The following is a 24932-nucleotide window of genomic DNA, read 5'->3' as shown; positions in this document are numbered from 1 at the left end:
GGGTGGATACCAGAGCTGTTCTAAAGGAAGAAAGACTGACAGGACGTGGTGATTGACCGGATATAGGGATGAGTAAGCAGTGACTCCAAGATTTTGATCTAACTGAGTGGGAGGTAGGGAAGCCAAGGACACAGCCTATTTTACAAGGGGAAGATAACAAGTTCCGTTGTAGACATATTGGTTTTTAAAGTTTAAAAAACTGTTATTCAAGAAGACATTATCCATCAGATGGTTAAGAAGAGTAAGAGTGTTTATATGTAAAAGTGTAAGCCTTTGATTAATGGTGACTTTGATGTGTCTGTGTGTGTGTATAAGTTTATTACACACACACATGCACATACAAAGAAAGAAAAACAGAGAAGAAAGCAAGCAAGAAGCTGAACTCTGAACCTTGGGAAATACTCACAGTATGGGGAGAACAGAGGCGATTGATTCACAAAAGGAAATGGAAAAATGCTGAGAGGGTAGAGAAACAAGATAGTTCAATGTCATAGAAGGCATACTGGCAGCAGGTATTGAAAAACATCAAGTCAAAATGGTACATTGGAAGCAATGCCAATGATGAGCAACAGCAAGGACTGCTTAAATAATTAAATATAGTACAGCTGTTTAAAAAAAAATGGAAGTAGGTCCAGATTCCAGATGCAGTCATGCACGCCTATAATCCCAGCAGCTCAGGAGGCTGAGGCAGGAGGATTTCAATTTCAAAGCCAGCATCAGCAACTTAGTGAGGCCTTAAGCAACTTAGCAAGACCTTCTATCAAATTCAAATATAAAATAAAAAGGACTAGGGATATAGCCCAGTGGTTAAGCACTCCTGGGTTCAATTCCCTGTACCAAAAAAGAAAAAAAAAAATGGAAAAAAAATTCCCTCTATTGACAGCAAAAGATACATAAGTGGAAAATGGGGGAAAAAGTGAGATATGGAAGATTGTTTTAGCATGCTACCTTTTGTAAGAGATGAGATAAAGAATCTATGTTCACACCAGGCATTATGGCACTTGCCTGTAATCACAGCCGCTCAGGAGGCTGACACAGGAGAATTGTGAATTCAAAGCCAGCCTCAGCAGCTTAGCGAGGCCATAAGCAACTCAACAAAACCCTGTCTCTAAATAAAATATAAAAAAGGGTTGGAGGCAGGGGTTGTAGCTCAGTGATAGAGCGCTTGCCTAGCAGGTGTGAAATAATGAGGTCAAGCCTCAGCACCACATAAAAATAAATAAATAAAATAAAGGTATTGTGTCCATCTACAACTAAAAAATAAATAAATAGGGTAGGAGATATGACTTAGTAGTAAGCACCCCTGGGTTCAATCCCTGGTACAAGAAAAAATAACAACTATGTTCACATTTGCTTGTATATGTGTACAGACTCTGGAATGGTCCTTTTAAAAAAAAATACAAACAGGGGGAGTTCAACTAAGCAGATGGGAGACAATGATGTGCAAATAACTGGAATCTATCTGTTAATACTATGTGACTTTTGAGCCATGTAAATATATTATACATATTCAGCAAATAATTGGAAAAAATAACACAATTGTGCAGAGAAAACAAGGAGGAGAAAGACAGGGAAAAGGCCAGTAAGTCTAGCCTTCAGGAAGACCTCAGCAGAAGCCACAGTGCACAAGATTAAGGAAGACACAGCCATGAGGAAACAGAATATGAGCACATATGTATGTGCATGAGCATACACAACATGCCTATGTATAATGCATAGATCAGCCTCTTTTTTGTTGTTTTGGTTTTGTTGGTTTTGGCATAGTACTATACTAGGGATCGAACTCAGAGGCACTTGACCACTGAGCCACACTCCCAGCCCTTTTTACTTTTTATTTTGAGATAGGGTCTAGCTAAATTACCCAGGCTAGCCTTGAACTTGTGATCCTCCTGCCTCGGCCTCCTTAGTGGCTGGGATTACAAGTGTGTACATCAGGCCTGACATCTTTGGAAGAGTGCAAGTAATTGGTAGCAGTTGCTGCCTCTGGAAAGGGAACTTAGGTGGTTTAGGGTCCAGAACAAAGAAAGATGTGTCTATTTATATATTTTTAATTTTGTTCCATGAGCATTTATCACCTAGCCCCAAAATAACATTTTAAACAAATAAATTGTGCTACAAAGAGGGGAGGAGAGGGGAAAGGAGGGGGGATGGAAGACAGGGACTTACCCTTAACTTAAAATTTCTGGGCCAAGATAGGGAAGGTAAGCAGGATGGGTCAAACCCAGTGTTTTGTTTATCACTTAATCCCTCTGTAGTTTGAGAAGGCATTGGGAAGGACAGATTCCCTAAAAATCAGATAAACTGAATTTTAAATACCAGTTCTGCCAGTTATGATGTTGTTAATGAATTTTGTCAAGTTACTCAACTACCTTAGTCTCCATGTCTGTATCTTAGAATACGAACACTACTGAGTGCCATTCATGCATTATATTATTGTACAATAATATAATATTATTTTTCCTGAGAGTCTAATCTCTGTCTTTAACAAGCTTTCCAGGAAAGCTTTGAAATAATTGGTCTGTGAGACTCTCCTTTGTCCAATGCCATGACACCAAAAAACATGGTCCCAGCAGTAGTTTGTAGTGGGATTAGAAAAGGAATATGAGGCATAAAAATAGATCTTTCAAACATAATTCCAAGGTATAATGAGGCATGTAGGGTCGGGTAGAGCTGGATTCAAATCACAGCTCTACCCTTTACTGGTGTGTTACTTTGAATACATTATTTTGCCTTTCCTTTTTTCATCTGTAAAAATAGGAATATATAAGGACTGGGGTTGTGGCTCAGTGGTAGAGCGCTTGCCTCACACATGCAAGGCCCTGGGTTCGATCCTCAGCACCACATAAAAATGAATAAATAAAATAAAGATATTGTGTCCAACTAAAAAAATATTTTTTTTCAAAATAGGAGTACATAATTTCATTTACAGTAATGATGAGAAGATGAGAGATTGTGCACGTAAAGTTCCCAGAAAATAATAAGCACGTAATTAATGGTAACTTTGATCATCCTCAGCTTGGAGTTAAGGCTTCTAAACACACAAAAACAGCAATGCCAATTTCCTATCGTGCATTTCCATTCCCTTGCCCCTTAGAACCAGCCCTCAAAACATGAAAGCACATCAGCTATCCCTTTGATTTTTCAAGCACCTATGAGGTCACCCAAAGAATTCCCTCCTGCCCTTTGAACCTTTAATTCCTTCTCAAATGATTTACTGGCTGCCTGGCCTCCAAATGACCATGTTAGCAGCCATGTCCTTCCTATCAGAGTCTCTGTTCCTTTGATAACAAGAGTGCCCCTGATGGGTTTTACCATTCACACACTCTTGGGAGCATGCTTCTAAGACAAAGTTTTCAGCTTTGGAAGGTCTTTCATGGAAGAATAAGAAGCAAGTTAACATTTGGCCTGCAAAGACTGAATCATCTCTTCTTTAAGATTGTCTCACATCCTCTGTATTCCTTTCAGACTTACGTGATCCTAAAACAAACAGGCACTTTCTAGGGTCCTTTTCCAGGCCTGTTCCAAAATTTCTTTCCAGCAGTAGACTGAGCAGGAGGAAACTAAGACAAGCCGCCACAGTGTGTTTTCTAATCTGTCACAGTACTCCCAATGTGAGTTTGAACATTATAAATCTCAACCTGTCCCTTTTAGTACCCTAACATAACCTAATTGACTGGTACAGAGACAGTCAGCCACCAATGAGATTAGACCCCATTAAGAACGAGAACAGAATTAGTCCCTTTTGGCCCTTCTTGGCCCTCTCATCCTTGAGTAAAATAGTGAGTAAAGGAATGTCATGGTCAAATAATGAGGACACTTAAGGCATTAGGTATAAATACCAGACAGTGAGTCACATCCAAGGCCAGTCAGACAGAACACGTTAGGGCTTGATTAAGCGAAAAAAGTGAAAACACACACACACACACACACAAAGTATGTACAATTAAAGCTACCAGCTCTCAGTTGAAGCAGCAAAACACTTGAATCAGGCACAAGACTTACACTACATCCACCCCAAACACATAGCAACAAGTGGGGTGGCTGTTGTTTTAAAAGTCTCACAGCAACGCTTTCCAACAGCATGGGGAATGTTGTAATCATCTGCCAGAAGGCCTCTCCCACTTGCAAGCCTGGAGAACACAGCTCAAGCCTACAAGCTGTAGCAGCCAGGCAGCCCCAGGAACAAGCAGGTAAACCACCCCCATTCTCCACTGCTGCCATTACCTTTCCCATCCAGGGTTGCAGCTGGGGTCCTTTTCAACTTCTGCCCCCACCATTATTTTTTCTGTGTTTCCTCTATCTTTAGCTCACATGTGGGTGCCATTCGTGGCTCACCCCACTTATTTGAAGACATACAAAGACTGGGAAACTTGACTAGTAAGTTCAGATCTTCAAGTTACATCCTCTAATTTGGTGTTGGGAGTAAAAAACAAGAAAGATTACCCATTACTAGGTACACATTTTTAAACCTTTATTTATATTTATTTTTATGTGGTGCTTCACACGTGCTAGGCAAGCGCTCCACCACTGAACTATAACCCCAGCCCTAGATACAAAATTTTTGCTTCACTCTTTCTACATATTCTCTTAACCAGTGACCCATTCTGGAGAGCCTCCTTCATGCCAGTGCACAGATGTCAAGGATGGTGAAGACATAAAGGATGCAGCCACTGTCCAGTGAGCCAAACACAAGGCAGCCAATGGATCCAGAGATAGCTATTGGAAAATGAGAATTCTGGTATTCCAAAGAGGGAGCCATCACTTCCACCAGGAGGGGTGGAGATGATGCTCTTGAGGCTTACAGCTGGGGATTGAAGGCTAGGCTAAAGGGGGAGCATTGAGAAGAAAAGTGATGGCCTTCCAAGGACACAGTGTGCAGCCCAGTCACTCACTTAAGGGATGGGAACATCAGAGGGTAGACTTTCCCAGGTGACTTGGGGGAGCATAGAGAAAACCTGGGGCCTGGAAGGAAAGCTAGGAAGTAAGACTAGAGCCAGATGGAGAATGGTCTGTAAACCAGGCTAAAGTACTTTGGGCTCCATCCTCCAGGCATCAGGGAGCCATTAAATAATTTGGGGGTGGGGGAGGGGACGATCAAAGGAAGGAAAACCATTGAGGAGGCGACTACAGTAGTGTACTTGTTCCAGAAGGAGGCTTCTTCCTGCCTATCCCAGCTCTTGCAAGATCCTTCTTCAAAGCTGCCCTTTCCCATATGAGCTCACCATCTCAGAGCTCATTACTATGCATCTCTTTTGAGTTGGGAGAGATATCAATGACATTTTTTTATTCCAAATAAGACTCCCAATGTTGTGCTGCAGTTGGGTCAGGGAATTTAAAAAAAAAAAAAAAAGGAGATGCTTCATGTGCATCTCCCAGTTTAGCTGGAAGGAAGTATGGTGTGTCATCTCCATCACTGCAATAGCATCAGTTGGCTTGGTCCCCTGGGGTCACTGATCTCTAATATCCCATCAGAGCAGGAGGGAGAAAAGAAAAAGAAAGAACAACTGCCAGCATAGGGCAAAACCTGATTGTCAAGGGCTTTTCTGGGGCCTGTTCCAGATCACTGTCACTTTACAGGCTTAGACTAGAGCTCAGCCTTAAATTAGGCTCCAACCTTGGGGATGGGAGATGGAAGGGCCCCACCTGGGTCTTAGCAGTGGGAATTAACTCTCCCTGATCCTTAATTCTTTTGGCTTTTATTAGTGGCTGGAAGGGGAGAGGGATGTAACCCGAACCCTAATGCAGCTGAGAAGGGCTAAGAGCCAAAACCTTCCTTAAGCAGATACAGTATGTGCAGGGCCTGGGCAGGTTTCAGAACATTGCACATTTTTGCAGCCAAAGGCATGGGGAAAACTCAAAATTACACATTGAGCCCTTTACATTCAGAGTGGGACAGTTATCACTCTCCCACCCAGGCTCACCCAGCAGAGAGAAGTTAGCAAGCTGTTTCTTAGAAAAGCCAGAGCCCTCAGGCGATCTTTTTTCAAAAAAAAAAAACAGCAGCTAGATATTCAAATCAATTTCATACACAAATTACAAGCTATTTCACTAGGTCTGAGATCAGTAGGTAAATGAACTTGTGTGCCCATTAGCCTTCTAGTAAAAAAGTTTTGTTTGGTCTACAAGGTTATAGGGAGTAAATTTAGACCAAGTTCCATAGCACGAATGCCTTTACAACATTCTGAATTTTAGTCCCTGCCCACGCCCCAATGAGCCCCATAGAAAAACAGGTGATGCTGTACAGCAGTAGTAACAGATCTAGAAAGCCAATCCAAAAAAATAAGGGGAAAAGAGAGAAATGGACTGCTCCTCAAATTGATAGGCCCATTTGCACACAAAGCAAACTTTTCCAGGCAATTTCTTGTAAGTATAAAGGATAGTAGTGTTAGGGTTTGGGTCAGATAATCATTCCAAACTTGCAAAAGCCTCAATTCAAAAGCAATATTTTCCAGCCAGATTTGCAGCAAATGAATTCATAAAGTAAATCCCCATTTCCTTCCTATTTTAGTGTGGTGAGGATACCACCTAAGGCCATGAAATCACACTTGCAAGTTTAACAATGCTTTTAAAAAGGTCACATTACTATTAACATTACTATTTTAGCAACATTAACAATGATATTCACAGATTAATACTACTAAACTTTGTGGAGAGTATAAAACTTCAAACAATGAAAATGCAACCCAGACTTGAAACTCCAGTGGTTTGAGGTTTGCCTCACCAAGCCACCACATTTTGTTTTTCACATAGAGAAAACAATCCTTAAACATCTTGGCAAGTCAACTGATGTTTTTTAACAGCCTCAAACCATTTTAACATTTCAGTCTGAAGTTTGGCATTTTGACAGTTTCTTCTACTTTTTTTTTTTTTTGATTGATTTTTCCACTTTCCCATTACTTGCAAGTTCTAAGTTATATGAAAAGAACTCCAACTAGCAACACCTCAGCTGACTAGGCATCCAGCAGATGGGAGGAGATAAGGAGACAAACTGTGGCCAGGAAGGCGCATTAAATAACAAAGCAGGCCTGTTTCCCATGTCTTTGGGGCACGAGATTGTCTGGCAATTAACTAATTTCCACAACAATCAATAGATTAGTAAATTGTGTGTGCTGACCATTATGTTCCTAAAAATAATGACTTGTTGTTTTAACAGATCAGTGTCCTTAAGTAAACAAACATAAACCCTCTCCTCCAGGCCTCTAACTGCCTTTGGGACTATTTAGCTTGATTGTTCTACAGACACCTCAGTCTCAGAAGATCCAAAATTGAACCAAAACTGGGTCCCCTTCCCAACCCCCATCATCACTCAGAGCCTTCTAGATTGAAAAATTGGCTTCATCTCTGATTCCTACTTCTTCATTTATTCAGTGGTATATATTATCACTCACCTCTGGTAACTCACTAATGTAGAGCAAGACAACACTTTCTCAGGATGACTGATTCCTTCACATTGTCCCTTCCTATCCATTGTTCCATTCAGATCTTTCCTCATTCAAGCACTTATGTGACTGGTCCTATGACAGGTACTTTATTTTTAATATGTTAATTATCAAAACAACAAAAAAGGGCCACCTATTTCCAACCTGCATCCATTCTACAGCCCAGTTTTCTGGGTTCTCCATTCACAGTTGAATTCACCTAACTCTGCATCTAATCATTCTACAACTGTCTCCATTGACTCACTTTTATATCCTGCTGCATAAGTAAGATGGCATTGGGTAAGTTATCTAATCTCACTATGCCTCAATTTCCTCATCTATAAAAGAGGGTTAATAAATGAGTGTATATATATATATATATATATATATATATATATATATATATATACACATACACACACACACACACACACACACACACACACACACATATATATATATATATATATATATATATATATATATATATATATAATTAGTCCTGGCCCATCATATGCACTATAAAATTATTTGTTAGAATTAACAAACAAGGATCTGGGGTTGTGGCTCTGGTGTAGAGTGCTCGTCTAGCATGTGCAAGGCCCTGGGTTTGATCCTCAGCACCAAATAAAAATAAATAAATGAAATAAAGGTATTGTGTCCAACTACAACTAAAAAATATTTTTAAAAAAGAATTAACAAATAAAAGCAACATCTATGGAGCTCTGTACTAGTTTCTTAGGCCATAGAAAGAATAGCTCCTCTCCTACAACAGGCCTTCAATAAAATTAATGAATAATAAGTGAATAAATGAACAAACACAACAAACTATGTCCTTATGCTGTCAGTTCAACATGGGGTGAAACAACTGGCTTTAGACTCTTGTCTGTGTCTTTAGGATATGTAGTGCTTATTATTTTTGCAATGAACACCCTTCTTCCTCCCCAACCTACCTAAATCCCATGTAACCCTCCAGGCCCAGCTCCAATTCTTCTTCATTTTCCCACAAATCTCCTAACCACATCAACCCACAATGAAATCTCTTCCCATTGAATAAAGGTTGCTCTTAGATGCTATCCCATGGCTTCAGCACTTAAAGCTTTTGTTCCCTGGGCTTGCAATAAATACCACTCTTCAACAAACCTGTCATCTCTTTGAGAATCCAGGGACCAGGTCTTCTATGGTGGTCATCTCTCAAATTCTTTTACTTTAGGGTTAGGCACTTTACAAAGTGCTCAACAAATCTGTGTTGACTGGTTGGTTGACTGATTGACTGATTGATTGATTGATTGGAGGCTTAATCGAGAGCTCTTAGGACAGCCAAACAAGGTTTAGCATAGCCTTTTAAACTGCTGGCTGTTTGAAAATTAGCCAGAAATCATATCTGGTCTTCCTCCTTCTGGCAGCTGCAGACATCACACTAAAGGTATCCTGCTATTTTACACAACTCCCAAAGATTTGGTAACTTCAAATACTCATTTTTTTTTTAGTTCAAAAATGTTCTTAGTAGAATTTCTGTTCAATAAGGGCCACCTGTGGAACACTTTATTTTTTTTAAATCACATCTCTATCATTTATATGCAATAAAGGATAAAATGAATCTCTCACCCTATTGGGACAATGGTATGTTTTATTATCTTCGTTTTTCAAATAGGGAAACTGAGAAACAGGGAAATGGCTTGCCCAAGGTCATGAAAGTCTTGAGTGGCAGAGTTAAAAGGAAACTTCAGATCTTCTGAGGACTGGGGGTGTGGCTCAGTGGTAGAGCTCTTGCTCATGCACATAGAGGCCCTGGGTTCCACCCCCAGCACTGCAAGGAAAAAAATACACACTTTGGGTCTTCTGAATCCTAGCCCAGTTCTATTACTCTGATTTGAGAATTAAAATTTTAAAATGCTAAGGAGTGATTATTGATAATATTAGCAGTTTCTTCATTAAATTTCATATGCCCACTCCTCTCTCCCAGTTTTCTCTTTCTCTAACTTGTGTTAACATGGTATCATAAGAAGAATCTGGAATCACAGAGAAGTAAATTTGAAAGCCAGGGACGTAGCTGAGTGGTAGAGCACTTGCCTAACATGTGCAAGTTCCTGGCCTGAATTCTATCCCAGCACTGCAAAAACAAAAATAAATAAATTTGAATGCCAGCTCTCCCACTTACTGAGTGACTTCAGGAGTGTATCACCCCTGAACTTCCATCCCTTCATCTGCACAACTGGAACATCAATATCTACTTAAATTTTTTTTCTGTAAAAATTGAATGACAGTCCACGAAAAACATCTAGAAGCAGCCATATGTGCCACAGAGCAGGTCTACTACCTCTCTGATCACACCATGTCTGGGCCCTGATCACTCTTTGGGTACAAGAGGTCACTGAGATCCAACCCAAACTAGATGGCCTACACTCTGTGAAGATTTAGAAGTTTCCAGATCCTCCCATGATCCACTTTTCAGTCAATTATCCTGATCCTTCTTGATTACCAACTGAAATCAACAGAACACCAAAGTCTCAGTCAATTCCTCCAAAGAGCATGCAAGAGTCAGACCCAATACTTCCTCACCCCCTGAGGCACCAAAATGTCATCACTCACTCTCCAACAGAGATAAGATGCCATTAAGAGCCGCTTACCTGTACATTTCAGGGGGTTTTTACCTAAACCAAACACAAACAAAGAGAAATGGAAAACACAAAGACAGCTCAACAAAGCAAGGCTTTAGCTTGTCATCCTCTCATAAGCAAAGATGGGGCTGCAGCCATGAGCCTCTAGCCCCTTTCCAGAATAACTAGTCAAACCAGCTTTACTTCTAGTTCTACCTCATCTCACCTCCAACCCCCTCCCTCAAAACAAAAATCAGTTTCTGATAGACCGTGAAAGGCAGTATAGGAGAACCATTCAAAACATCTCTGCCAGAGGCTCAGGAAGAGAGAAGACCATACAGCAAGACTCTGTTGAGTGACATTTGGGTGGGGGACAGAAGATCTCACAAAGGGTCTGTTCGTCACTGGGCTTAACCCTTGATCCTGTCAAATGAGTCCCACCTCCCGCATTCCTCATAGATGTAACATTAAAAGACTTGAGTGAAAGTTAACAGACCATGCCATGCCTGAGAACATACCAGGAAACAGCCACTTCTTGAAAGATAGGAAGCAGTAGTGTGGAGAAAAGAAATGCACTGTGAGAATTGCCTACTTACTGTCAGTCACCTCCACACTTCCACAGCCCAGACCAAGCAAGGACCTTGGAGCCCTTGGGAAGCCTTCAATAAAACAGAAACTTGCCCCATGGAGGGTCTGAGAAGAAATAGGAGGGTACATAGAGGCACAGGGACATGCTGAGATTATTCTTCAAAGTGATAAGAGACCATAAGGAATGTGAAATGACAATGGTCCTGTCCTTCACTGAAACAGGATAGAAAGCAATCCAGTGTGAGGAAAATTTCCCTCTGATTCTGCTGTTATTTCTTGTGTGTTTGCAATACCCATCATCTTCAACTTTGTGAGCTTCTCTAGCCCCCCCCCAACCGGAAGCATGGCCGAGCCAAAAGGGACATAGCTGGTAGAGCAGACTAGAAGGGCACACTGTGACCAAATTAGAAAAAAAAAGTTGGGTTTTGGACAGAGGGAAAGGCAGCCAATGAATGAACAAAGAGTCAGTGGCACTTGAATGAGAGTCCAAAATGTAGGCCTCAAGCAACTGGTGTGGGTGGGTGGGGGCTGGGAACTAAAGACTGGACATGAAAGAACAGCCTAGATGCATGGAAAATGTGTTTCTTTTGCCACAAGACAGTGCTCATTCTGTGACATGGCCATCACTGAAAGAGGAGGGTGTGGAGGTGAAGTCAAAGAGGAGAGGTTAGCTCACTTTGAGAGATCCAGTCATTTTGATCCTTGCAAATTCAGTGCCCAGCCAAGATGGCTATGTGCCCAAATAAACATGCCAGTGTGATGTGAGGAAGAACGGATCATCCATTGCAACATTAATGCACATGACAATCTTTCCACTTGGCCTATTTACACTGGATGGGGCTAAGGACTGTAAGGAGACAAACCTCTCCTCCATGCAAGTCCTTAGAATATAAAATTTAGCCAGGAAAAAATAGTATCTCAACTTATTCATCAATGAATTTTAATTGAAGTCTGCCTAAGGGAGTAGATCAGGGAGCACCAAGGAGGAAATATTTGACTCTTTAGAAGACAACTGCAAGTAATCTTAATACCAATATAGCTAATATAAAAAGGTTACTTACTGACTACATGATAATTCTCAGGTAAACCTGGATTTCAGTTTCTGGGGAAATGTAACCTTGCATACACATCTGGTTCCAGCATCAAAGATATGAGCACCTTGGGCACGGATGATAGTAGAAATCCCAAGCTCACTCAGATCTGTGTAATATAGCTATGTGTGGTCTTTAACTTATGGATGGATTATTTTCAAAGAATAACTTTTGGTAAATAAGCTTGAAGTATGAATATCCTTTCTTGTAGACAGAATATTATAAACAATGGTTAGGTTGTGTAATTTCATCAATTGTACCCTATGGATTAAATAGGACTCTCCAGAATTGTTCTGAAACTAACCACTATAAACTGCCATGTATCTATGAGGATTTGTTTCCTAGACTTCAATTCTGTCACCCCTAGATTCCTCATCCTTCAAAAATAGTGAGGATAAAGCCCTACTCCCATCCACTCCCTGATCAGGGCTTTAGTAGTAAAGAAAGGTATTTTCCCAGCTCAGGTGACAATTGGTACATGTGGGGACACGAACAGACAAGGATATCTGTTCAAGACCTTCAGCAGCAGTGCCTCTTGTGGGCATTCCAGATCCAGATGGGAAACCCCAGAATCTCAGGATTGAGGAACCTTTGTAATTGCAGGAGCCAGTGGCGGTATGCGTGAAGACAAATACCTGACAGGGCATGGGGCAGAGAGAGCTGTCTCCAAAAATCCTACATAGGGACTCTGTACTTTGGAGACTGCTTATATGTCACATATGGTTAGCATTTTCAATCTTGGAGACAACTATTTTTCCCAGAAGGGGAAAATTAAGTTCAGAGAGGTAAAAAAAAAAAAAATCTGGAATTCTGACTTTGACACTATTCATTAAATGCCACTTCCTTCTTCTATTATACAAATTCCTCCTCTGTAACTTAATAACCTCTTTGTATAAACATATATGCTCATTGAAGTCCAGGCTTATGTCTTCTCTCTCATCTCCCCTAGAATATCTTTCTGAAGGCTGGCCTTGGGTAAGAGAAGGAAAAAATCTAAAATGTGACCCTCATGAAGCTATTATGTGGCAGCCCTCTAAGGCCCATGTAGAGTTCTCAGGCGAGTATGTCTTGGTGGCAGCATAGGTACTTTCACCAAAAGGTTTTGTCTGACACAGGACCACCAGAAAGAGCCAAAATGATCTTCAGCTATATTTTTAACAAGAATGGCCCAGGACTGGGGGTGTAGCTCAATGATGGTTTGCATGTTTAGTATGTATGAGGCCCTGGATTTGATTCCCAGCACCAAAAATAAAGTAATTTTGGTCACTCTCCTTAGTTATTCCATTCTATTCTGTTGTAGACTCCATAATTTAAGAAGAGTATGGACAAACTAGAGTTAATCTAAAGAAGGAATCAAGAGGGGAAACTGAATCCCAGATGCCCTTAGAAACAGTTGAATAACTGGAGCTCTTAAGCCTAGAAAACTGAGATAACAGGTCGTCATCTTTGTTCTTAGTTCTCCCAAGGACTGTCCTAAAAGAGAGAAAGTCTTTGTTCCGTGTGGTTCCAAAAGGTAAAGTTTGGACCCATGAATGACAGACAAAGAGCAAATTATTTCCGTTCAACCTAAGGATGTCACTCACAGCCAAGACTTTCCAACAACGAAATGGACATCCTTAGAAAGGAGCAAGTTCCCCTATGACCACTGGAGAACAGGCTTGAAACCACTATAGCACAGGTTCCAGAAATGGTCTTAAACTAGGTAACCCCGGAAAAGCTCTCCTCACTCTGAGATTCTCCACCAAGAATAGCATGAGTGTGAGTTAGGCGTGTCCTTTGGCATTTGGGGGTGAAGAGCAGGCACTGAGAACAGCCCTTTCATGAAATTTCTGTGGTTCTTTATTAACTTTTCAGATATGGGTCAGCATCTTTTCCCCTGTGGTTCTGAAGAAGCCAAACTATAAAAACCATGATGTTCCCTCCAGTCAATCACTCCAGAACTAACAATCTCAAGTTCAAGTGTCTCTTTTCTCTTTAAAAAATTCCGGGGGGGGGGTTGGAAAGAGGAAGAAGAGATTCATTTTAATATTTTAAAATATATTTTAGTTGTCAATGCACCTTTTTATTTTATTTCTTGATAGGTGTGTTGAGAATTTAACCCAGTGCCTCACACATGCTAGGCAAATGCTCTGCCACTGAGCCACAAACCCCCACCCTCATTTCAATTATTTTAAGGGACAATGCTCAAGTGTCTTCCAGCTGGAGTTGAATTATTTTCTTTGTCCTAGGTTTTGGAGAGGGAAAACCAAGCTTGACCTCTTTCACTTCAGGGAGAAAAGTGGGGATCTCAACAGGGTGCCAGGTGCATTATGCATAACAGGTCAATGGGGCCTAAAGTGGTAGGTATCTAAGGGTTAGCCAAACATACCACCCACTGTTCTGACATTCTGTGTCTCTCTGAATGGATTTCTATCCCATGCCCCCGGATGCTCTCTACTTTCTAGGAGAAGGCAACAGTTGAGGAACTGAAGCAGTTGACATCTTTTCTGATTCTAGAGGCAAAGATGATGAGGGGATTCATCTACCAGGCTGGATTAAGCTTCTGAGAAGTACATCCCATGAAGTTCCCTTTGTGAGTGTCAGGCCCTGGTCTGGGGCTGTGCCTGGTCTCAAAGGCACAATCACTGCTCACGGAATACGATCTCTGCATCCAACAAAAATGTGAAATCACCACCAAATGTACTACTAGCCACGAGGCAATCTCAATCTGATAGTTCAGGTCTTCTTCTGAAGCCTCTTTGGGAACTTCTAGAAATAAGGTCAGAGTGGGGAAGGGAGCAGGGCTTAAAAACAGCTTAAAGATCATGGACTGTCATTGTCCTGGGCTAAGGGCAGCAAAAAATATTAGGGTTTGTCTAATTCATTTTCACAACATCTGTGATAATAAAGATGGTGAAGATATGCTCACCATCACTCTGCAAACAGAGACTTGGATGTATGGGAGGTGAAGCTTTTTTCCCCTCCTGGCTACTCCCCTACCCCACCCAATTTTGTTCCAGGGCAGTAACTAGCTCCCACTTGCTTCACTGTGCCAGGTGGAGACACCTACCCAAAATGGGCCAGGACAATGGTAAATGTGGAGGGTGGGCCCTTCTGTCCTCCCCAATTTTCCTCCTTATCTTTTCCCTGCATCCCCACCCTGGTTTCCACACTTTCTTTTCACCACCCTCAGTCAACCTTAGGACACATTCCTAAGAACTTGAAATGAATATTGGGACCCCATACTACAATTCAGCTACTCTGTCCATCTGTCCATCTCTCGCTCACACACACACATCACAGGACAATACCACCTGAGTCCCCAAGGCCTCTGAGAGGCCCTATGTGATGCAGAACCATTGGTTTCATAACCTTGCAAAGTTCAGCCATCCTCCAAGGGGTCTCTTTATTTCAACGCAGGGAGTCTACTTTCTGGATGACTGTCTACCCTGTAGAGGAGGAACCCTGGGTAACAAAACGTGATTAGTAGAGAATCTCCATTTCATCCAGACAGGCTCCCTGAGTTAATGAGGTAGTATATAATACTAACCAAAATGAATTAATAATGCCGAGGTTATGGGCCCAATTCCTTTGTGGGTCATGTTTCTCATACTCATTAGCATGATCTCACTAGAAATGCAACATATGGAAAATTCATAACGCCATCCCTTAACACTTAGGATAATCACTATTATACTTTTAACATTTCCTTTCTGTATCTTGATTTTCAGGAGACTATACAACTCTCCATAAATCAAGCAGCAGAATGCCCTACATTCAGGGAAATCATAGGAGCTAGTAGGAACTGATGATTCCCCCAATGTGATCATTTCCTGGTCCAAAGATTCTTCCATGACAACTATGAGCACATACACACCCCATGCCTTCTCTAACTAATCACCTTTTGTCAAATTCCTACACCCCAGATATCTCTATCTCAAATATGACACACTGTGCCAGATCCAAATCACTTTTCTTTTCCCATACACCAAAGTAGATTTGCTGACATTTTCCACCATGGTTCTTGCATCGTCTGTCTCTGTGTGACCCAAGTGATATGCAGTCACCAAAATGGTCCTCTCCTCTCCCCTGAGCCCAGACTCCATCAGGGTATACCCACAACTCAGTCCTCACCTAGGAAGACATGGAAAGCATCACTGAGCTGGGAGGCTGATGGGATGGATGTATCCCTGAATGTTTTTACCCCCAGCTCCCTCACACACTACAGTCCTACCAGAAGAATCAAGAGATTCTCTGAGGGGAAGAAAACAAATGGACTTGGAGCCTGCCATTGATTCACTGAGTCATAGATCTAGGCAGCCTCAATCCCTGACTGCCTACACTGTGGCTCTAAGAGACCAAGGAAACAAGGACCTGGAATCACATTGCAAATAGTAACACTGTATGCAAATGAAACAAGTCATCTTCCTCACTCCTGGGAAGTACTTCTGGGGAAAAGAGGACCAGAGCTAGCATAATAAAAGTTTGGCTTTTAGACTGTGGGGGTATCATTTAAGGCCACCCATTTGAACTTCACTTTAGACCTGGGGCTGCTTAGGCCCAGGGAAGATAGGTGATATACCCAGGATTTCAGAACTGTAGAGGGACAGAGCAAGTATTAGAAGTCAAATTTTCAGTCTTCCAATCCATTTCTATTTCTATTCCCTTCCAGTCCATACCCACCCATATGTGCAGACTAAGAAGGCTATTTTCAGGGAGAAAGCTATATTGTTCTGGAGCATAGAGGGGAACAAAGCAAAGGTGGAAAATGGAAATGGGATTCATGAAATATGCCACAGAGTGTCTTGCCAAGAAAAAATTACAGGCAACCATTGCACTGAAAAAATACTTTACCCTTTTCTATAATTCTAAGGCCAGTTACAGCTAGCTCTTACTTACAGTAAAAGCTTTTCTTACAGGAGTCAGGTTATTTGGGAAGAGTGGGAGAACTGATTTTACCTGCTGGATATCCAAATCCATGTAATAATGAGTCTTCACATAATAGGGGTCAACCCTACATTCAGCAGAAAAGAAATCATTAAAAACACCCTGTGTCTCAACATATGAGGCACTTCCTCAACAGCTTGGCCAAGAAAACCCTCATCTATCCTCAAATAATCCCCCAGGCAGACCACAAGTTGCTGGCTGCCCCATACTTCATAACACCCCCTGTCATGCTCCTGCATGCTCACAATGTAATCCTGGACCACACCAGCAAGCAAGCTCTTAGGATGCCCCTCAGATTGGGTCAGCCCTGGGCAGAACAGAAAAATGACCTCTCTAAGACAGGTCATCTGTGGAAATTCTGTGGGTAGAGGGAGAAGGAAAAGAAAGGGAGGAACTGCCAGCCCAGAGAGGGCCGAATATCCCATTGTGACCTTGGTAGAAAGAGAGGGGAGACTAGTGATTAGAAGAAATTCCTGAAGGCTAGGATTCCCCTCTCCTAAGTGGGTTGTTTGAGACGTGTGTGTTATTTTTTTAAACTGTATTACTTCAAAGAAGGATGGAAGGAGAATGAAAGAGTATGATGGTTGGTGACAAAGGCATTTCAGGCTGGTCAGAAATACATGACAATTATGAAGGAATAGGGATGAAGATCTGGGCTAGTTTGGGGAAGCTAAAGATCCCAGGGGTCCTTGCCAATGCTCCAAAATGTTGTCTCAGCATACCTCAGACTGCTCAAGCTGACTGGTACCACCTAGAGCAAACTCCAGGGTTGCCCCAAGGCCTGAAGGACCCCCACACCACAAGTTAGCCAGCAACTCTGATGGAAGGCTACAACAGTGGACATGGTATATAGGTGTGCATGTGTGTTGGGGAGTCGTATTCACCAAACCCCTGCTGAGACAGCAACATGAAAAAGCCCTCCCCCCCCGCAAAAAAAAAAAATCTTTAGCTACACTGATCCCCGCTGAGAAGCCACATCTTCCTAACTCCCTCCTGAACCCACATCTACAATCTCAATTGTAATGTGAGTGGTTTGGAAGGAGGAGAGCTATTTGAGTATTTAAGAGATTTGAATATTTAACAGAAACCAAAACAACAACAAGAATCAGATCAAGTTCGTGAGGTTCCTTCACTTGACAATCTAGTGCCTCAGGGTGAGTGGTCCTACAAGTTACTGTTCCCAGTAACAGCCCCCGCTGCTCCCACCCACTACCCTCACTCCTACTCGGGGCGGCTTGCTTTGGGGTTCCTCAAGCACTCAGGAGAGCTACTCTCTCCTGTCCTCCGCTGCAACTTGGCTTCCAGCAGATCACTGCCTCCTAAAACAAACAAACCCTGGCGGCAGCGGCGGCAGCAGCTCCAGCACAGCTGCGCTCCGTGGCGCAAAAGTTTCCTCCACACTTCTCAACGTGCAGGAAATCTCGCCGGCGCTGGGATAGGACTCTGGAGTGAGGGACAGGCCGAGCCCAAGTGGCGGCAGCAACGCCCCAAGAGCTGAATGGATCTGCGCGTCCGGCTGTGGGAAGTGAAGCTGACGAAAGCCACCCATGCCTCATCTCCGTTGCCACACCGGACGCCTGGCCCTGCAACCTGCCCTGGTGGGGCGGCCGGCGAGCGAGCCAAGAGAGCTGCCAAGCTGCACTGCCTGTGCCTGCAGCCCCTCGCTGTCCCACAGGGGCATAAGGGCCTCCAAGGAGAAACCCCCAACAGCCTCCACTTCCTCCAGCCCAAACCGGGGGAGTAGCCTCCCCGACGTGGGAGAGCAAAAGCTGCTCCAGCGCCCCCGGAGTGTGTCTGTGCGCAAGCCTCTAGCTCCGGGCCACCAGTGCTCTCCTCCTTGCTCCGGCCACCCTTCGGGGATGTCTGCGCCTGGGCTGCTGGCACGACTCCTCCGTGCTGCTCACGCCCCTCGGATGGGCTTTCACCCCGACTCGGGACCAAGTCTCACAGCAGATCGGAGGGCCCATCCCGCGGAGCTGCGCATCCACTTGCCCATTCAAAGTTGGCCGCCGCTCGGGCAGAGCCGCAGCCTTACCTTAGACACTGTGAGCGGCTCGCAGTGTTCCAGACCCCCCTTAAGGGTGAAGCCCCAGGGCGCGCCCCCTTGCAGCTGCACAGGGACGTACTGGAAGGACCCAGGCCGGTTCTCCATCCTCGGCTCGCCTCAGGCGCCGCCGGGCTCCTTTTCCGCGGGGGCTACTTGGTCTCCGCCCCCAGCAGCTCCGCCACCATCGCCCTCCAGCGCTGCGCCACCCCGCACCGCCCCGCTCCGCCTACTCTCCCGGCTGGAGACGCTCGCTCGCTGCCCGAGCGCAAGGAGGAAATGACACGGAGCTGGAGAAAGGGGGAGAGAGGGGGAAAAAGGAGAAGGGAAAAAAAGAAAGAAAAGAAAAGAAAGAAGGAGAGGCGGAGGGGTAGCGCGTAATGGACCAGAAAACGGGGCGATGGGGCGGGGCGGTCACTGGGACCTCGCCTATAGGATCGCCGGAGAGGGGGGACGAGGCGAGGCCTCACATCAATTGTTACATTGTTTCATTCAAGCAGCCCCCTCTTCGGTCCTCCTCTTCACTGCAGGCTCCCCGCCCTCCAGCCCGCCGGGGCAGGGGAGCTGAACGTCCTTAGTGTGGATGGCCCGCGCGGCCGAGTGGACTGGAACTCGGGTTTCCTGATGTGCCTTTTTCTTCTGAAGGTCCCAAGAACTGGGTCCTGGGAGGGTTAACAAGGCTGCTAATTTGCCTAGAGCGATGGAAAGGAAAGTAAGCAGGCCAGGGAACACAGTGGGGCTGTGTGTGTAGGCTGCCCTGTGTGTACGCGCTAGGTGTGTGGGGACATTAGGAAACACTGCCCGGGAGCATAGTCTAAATAAAGGAGCACTTTGAGGATGCCCCCTGCCCGGGCTCAGCCGCACCCTGGCTCAGCGCTGGTGTCTATGGGTAGCACTGTGCTTGTGCATGTCCCAGTCTCTGGAGGTCCTGGCACAGCCTTGCACTCGCCGCACTGAATGTCCAAGCCAGGAATCGGCAAACTTTATGACTAGCAGCATTGTCTCTAAACAAACCTACAGGAAAGAGCATCCATTGATATGCTGGCCAATTAATAATGTTGTGCCTTTGGGAAGAATCAGCCTTTAGATAGGGTCCCAAATGTATTTGTTCGTGCTAGAGCCTGTTGTGTCTCAGCTGGGCTTCAGATCAGACCAAACAAAACAGCCACAATAACAGCCTCCAGAATAGAATTTCTTACTGAATCTGATGCTAATTTCTCAACCTTGACCTGGGCAGGTCAATCTCCCTGTGTTCTCTCTATGGCCACACGTAGGCGGTGAGTTTTTAAAGTACCTCACCCTAGCAGGAAAAGTGTTGACAAGTCTGTTGTGACTCAACGGGACATTCTCACTCTCCTGCTTGTTTAGTGTCTTTCTGGGTTCTTGTGCAGCTTCTTCCTTGTGGCCAGCAAACACACAGTGGCCCCTTCCTTCCACAGCCGGCTTTCTGGGGTCAATCTTTCCACTCCCTGCCTCCATTTCTTCACCTGTCATTGCCTCTTAGACTCACTGCCATCTGCCCCGTGTCCCAGCAGGCCAGGGGAACTTCTCTCACAGGCTCCCCATCAATCCTTTCTTCTCCGTCCCTGGGACTGTCTGCACTATATGATGCTGACATGACTTTTCTTTAATAAAATGGCAGTTTGGGTAGCCCACTTTTTTATAGTTCTTAGAGGTGATTCACATGGGAAATCATCCTCTATCTCGGAGACTTTTAGACCTGAGAAGACATTCTTGATCGTGTTTATTCTTTTGCATTTATTCCACTAAAATGCAGGGTTTTGAGAAAATGGCATCTCAGCTTATTGTCATTTTTTTTTCTTTTCCTTTGTTTTTTTTTGGGGGGGGCAGTGCTGGGGGTGGAGGGCCTCACACATGCTAGGCAAGTGTGCTCTACCACCTAGCAACACTCCCAGGCCCTGTTTTATATTTTAATTTTGATTCTTTTGGTGCTGGGAATTTAAACAGCTTGTTGATTCTTAATTGTAGGCTAATTGTATGCCTTATCTGTGACACAGCATTTGCTCTGACCTAGCTTGAAACCAAACTTTTTTTTTTCTTTCTGGGATAAGATCTCTGTGATGCCATTCAGTAGAACTCAGCATGTTTCAGCCCTAACATATTGAAATCTGTAAAGTTCAGTTTACAGGATATGTAGTCATCACTCAAGGACTACTAGAATTATATGTCTAGACTAGAGGAAAGAGACTTGGAAGAAGGAGACACACATGTGAGTCCTGGCCTTGTCACTACCTAGATGGGTGACCTTGGGCAAATCACTGAGCTAACTTTTCAGTCTCATTTTCTGCATCTGTAAATTTTAGCTAATAAGCCCTGACTTGCCTACCCCCGGCCTGTTGAGAGACTAAGATGAAATAAAAAATCCTCACACCCTTATTATGAAAGGAGGCCCTGCCTTTCCCTCTGCCCCATTTTGCTGTGCTAGCGGTAGAACCAGGGCCTCAAGCATCTAGGCAAGTGTTCTACCGCTGAACTATAATCCCAGCACCTGAGCTGTCCTTTAACCACCCATTTTCACTCTAAGGCTTACTTTACAGTGCTGTCTTATGCTCTTCAGCTTCTTTTCATCATTATAGCAGAAGAACATAAATTGCCTAGCTCCTTGTGCAAACAGCACATACTAGTAAATATTCTGTATACAGAATTGGTGAGATTCATCTTGCTTCGTTACTGATAAAAAATCACTGCTGCTACAGTTAAAAGAAACATGATGGAGCAGAAGAAAGAATGCTGAGTAAAACTTGGGATATCTGGGTTCTAAGCTGGTTCTACCATTAAGTATTGTTTGGTACCAAGCAGGTCATGCCTCCCCTCTGTAAACTGAAGGGGTTGAGCTACTTGATTTATCATCACCACCTCTCCTCCTCCTCCTCCTCCTCCTCCTCCTCCTCCTCCTCCTCCTCCTCCCCTCCTCCTCCTCCTCCCCTTCTCCTCCTCCTCCTCCTCCTCCTCCTCCTCCTCCTCCTTCTTCTTCTTCTTTCTTCTTCTTCTTCTTCCTCTCTCTCTCTCTCTCTCTCTCTCTCTCTCTCTCTCTCTCTCTCTCTCTCTCGTTTTTGTACTGGGTGTTGAACCCAGGGGCAATTCACACTAAGACACAATCCCCAGCTATCTATCTATCTATCTATCTATCTATCTATCTATCTATCTATTTATATTTGAGATGGTATCACTAAGTTGCTGAGGTTGACCTCAAACTTGCAATCCTCCTACCTCAGCCTCCCCAGTCTCTGAGAATACAAGTGTACACCTCTATGCCAGTGAGATACTAAATTTCTTGAGTTCCTCTATAGTTTTCAAATTCTGTGACTACTTTCTGGCAAGTGTATGAATATAATATATATGCAAACAAAGGTTTGATGGTGGAGATGAGCTCAGTGAGAATAAAGTAACAGAGGATCACCAGTTGGCTGGTGTATTTCTCCTACATGTGCCCATACACTAGAGTCATTGGACAGATGATGAATTCACTCAAAGTATGTTAAATTGCCTGTGGATAATCCAGTAGGCAGGTAGAAATAGGAAATTACATATACGCAGAGGGGTAGTAATTGATACTACATAATGATCAAAGCAATTTGGAGTAGATAATCTCACCCAGGAGCCAGGCCTATAATCCCAGCCACTCTGGAGGCTGAAGCATGAGAATTGCAAGTTCAAGCCCAGCCTAAGCAATTTAGTGAGTCCCTAGGCAATTTTTACAAGACCCTGTCTCAAAATAAAAAAATAAAAAGCACTGGTGATGTAGCTCAGTAGTAAAGTGTCCTTGTATTCAAAACCCCAGTACCAAAATTAATAAATAAAATAATCTCACCTAGGGAAATCAGAGTGAGAAGAAAGAGGGGATTTAGGTGGACTCTGAATTGTTCTACCATTTAAAAATGAGGAAGGATAACAAAGAATCTATAAAGGAATCACCAGAGGAGGTAGGTAAAAGGCCCATCAGCAGAAACAGGAAGAAAGACATAAAACTGGGCTGGGTACTTCATTTAAAAAGTCCTTTCAAGAGTCTTTTTTTTATTAAAAATCTACTGACCAGTTTGCCTTTGGGGAAAGAAGAGGACTGAAATAGAAGTCCTGTGAACTCTTCAAAAACTTCCTATTTTAAATTCAATTTGAATATATTTTCCCTCATAGCAGGGCCTCTAGCTCCTTTCTGAACCAGGACCCTTTTGATATTCTAAAGAAAGTTACCAGCTCTCTTGCCCAAAGGCTATGGCTAAGTACATAGAGGCCCTGGGGCTACAGAGCTCAGTGGTAGAACATTCACTTGCCCAGCAGGCATGAGGTGCTGGTTCCATCCCTGGCACCAGAAAAAGGGGCCCTTCCCCACCAAAAGAGAAACACCACCAACAAAAACACTACATAAAGTTCTGGGCTGGGACTTAGAGAACCTAGCTGCAAATCTTGACTTTAGTAAAAGGCAAGGTATATTCGTGTGTGTGTGTGTGTGTGTGTGTGTGTGTGTGTGGTGAAAAACAGCATGATGTCTACCCTCATACACTTGTTAAGTATACAGTATGGAATATAAACTATACACACATTGGCATGCAGAGCAGGGCTCTAGAACTTTCCATCTTGCCTGATGGAAACTGTACTCACTGCACAGCACCTCTCTGCGTCCACCTCCCTCAGCTACTGGAACCAGCATTGTAGATTCTGCTTCTGTGATTGTAATTACTTTAGATATCTTGTGAAAGTGAGATCATGTGCTCTTTCTGCACCTGGCTTATTTCACTTAAGATCGTCCAGGTTCATCCATGTTGTTGCAGATGACAAGAGTTTGTTTTCTAAAGCTCTGTGCATGTGCGACCTTTTCTTTATCTAATTGTCTTACGATGGGCACTTAGGGTTTTCCAGCTTTACTGGTGTGTAATCAACAAATAAAAATTAGACATTTACAATATACATTATGATGATACATATATGTGCACATTGTGAAATGATTATCGCAATCAAGCTAATTAAAATCTATCACCTCACATGGTTATGTGTGTGTGTGTGTGTGTGTGTGTGTGTGGTGAGAACACATAAGATCTATTTTCTTAGCCAATCTCAAGTACATAATATGGCTTATTGAGCATAGTCACCATGTTGTACATATATCTTCAGAACTTACTTATCTTATAACTGATAGTTTGTACACTTTAAGGCAGGCATGGTGGCACATGTGGGTAATTCCAGTGACTTGGGAGGCTGAGGCAGGTGGATCACAACTTAATGAGACTTGACTGTTACACAAAGAAAAAAAAGGTAGGGATATAGCTTCAGCAGTAGAATGTCCCTGGGTTTAATCCCCAGTACTGAAAAAATATTTTTATCCTTTTACCCATTCCCCTGTGGAGCTTCCTTGGCAATTTGAGTGTTGGTGCATCCAGACTATTTCTAGGCCAGTTGGCTCTTCAGGCAAAAGAGAACTCAGATCACTGTTTTGAAGGGTGGAGCTTAAAATAATTATATATATTTAAGGTACTGGGATTGTAGCTCAATGGTAGAGCACTTGTCTAGCATGTGTGAGGCACTGGGTTTGATTCTCAGCACTGCATATAAATAAATAAATAATAAAATTCATCAACTAAAAATATTTTAAAGATAATCATATTTAAAAAGCACAATTAATTATAAATGCTATCTTATAATTAATGATTATTAATATTGACATTACTCTGAAAGGTAAGCTGGAAGTAGTATTAAACTAATATATAAATATAAGCCAGGTATGGTGACACATGCTTTTCATCCCAGTGACTCAGGAGCCTGAGGTAGGAGGACTGCAAGTTCAAGGCCAGCCAGAGAAAATTAATGAAATTCTGTCTCAAAATAAAAAAATAAAAAGGACTTGGCATGTAACTCAGTGGTAATGCACACCTCAGTTCATCTCCCAGTTCCACAATATATAAATAATTTTCATAAAAAAATATTGCTAGCCCAGAAAAAGGTCAAAATTCAAAATTCAAAATGAATGTCTTTCACTTTCACATCATTGTAAGTTGAGGACTCTCCATATTCTACTTGGGTAAAACAGAAAATAAGCACTGAACATTGTGACTAGGTAAATTACATAGTGTATTGGAATAAAAGTAATAGGTGCTATGGGAAAAAAATAGAGCTGAACACAGAATGCATAAGTGGTTTTGGTGTTTGTTTACAATCTCAAGCAGTTTTCCAGGAGAGACCTAATTGAGAAGGTGACATTTGAGTAATTATTTGAAGAAGATACAAAGGCCCCCAGGCTAAGGATCAGTAA

The 24932-nt window shown here is 43.1% G+C and overlaps 1 protein-coding gene across 2 annotated transcripts in view; it reads right to left on the bottom strand.

Annotated features, from left to right (window-relative positions):
- SHROOM4 (shroom family member 4) overlaps window positions 1-18892 on the bottom strand; it is a 218014-nt gene extending 199122 nt beyond the window's left edge. Inside the window, exon 1 of one of the 2 annotated variants that reach the window (XM_081278006.1) lies at window positions 18659-18892. In XM_081278006.1, coding sequence (XP_081134132.1) covers window positions 18659-18775 — 117 coding nt within the window. In that variant the 5' untranslated portion in view covers window positions 18776-18892. The remainder of the gene's footprint in view (window positions 1-18658) is intronic. The other variant, XM_081278002.1, reaches the window with a different exon arrangement.
- Between the last annotated feature and the right edge of the window lie 6040 nt (window positions 18893-24932).

This window comes from Spermophilus citellus (genome assembly GCF_964194105.1).
Source record: "Spermophilus citellus genome assembly, chromosome: X".
In the NCBI taxonomy this organism is placed as follows: domain Eukaryota; kingdom Metazoa; phylum Chordata; class Mammalia; order Rodentia; family Sciuridae; genus Spermophilus; species Spermophilus citellus.
This window is presented reverse-complemented; position numbering and strand designations above follow the sequence as displayed.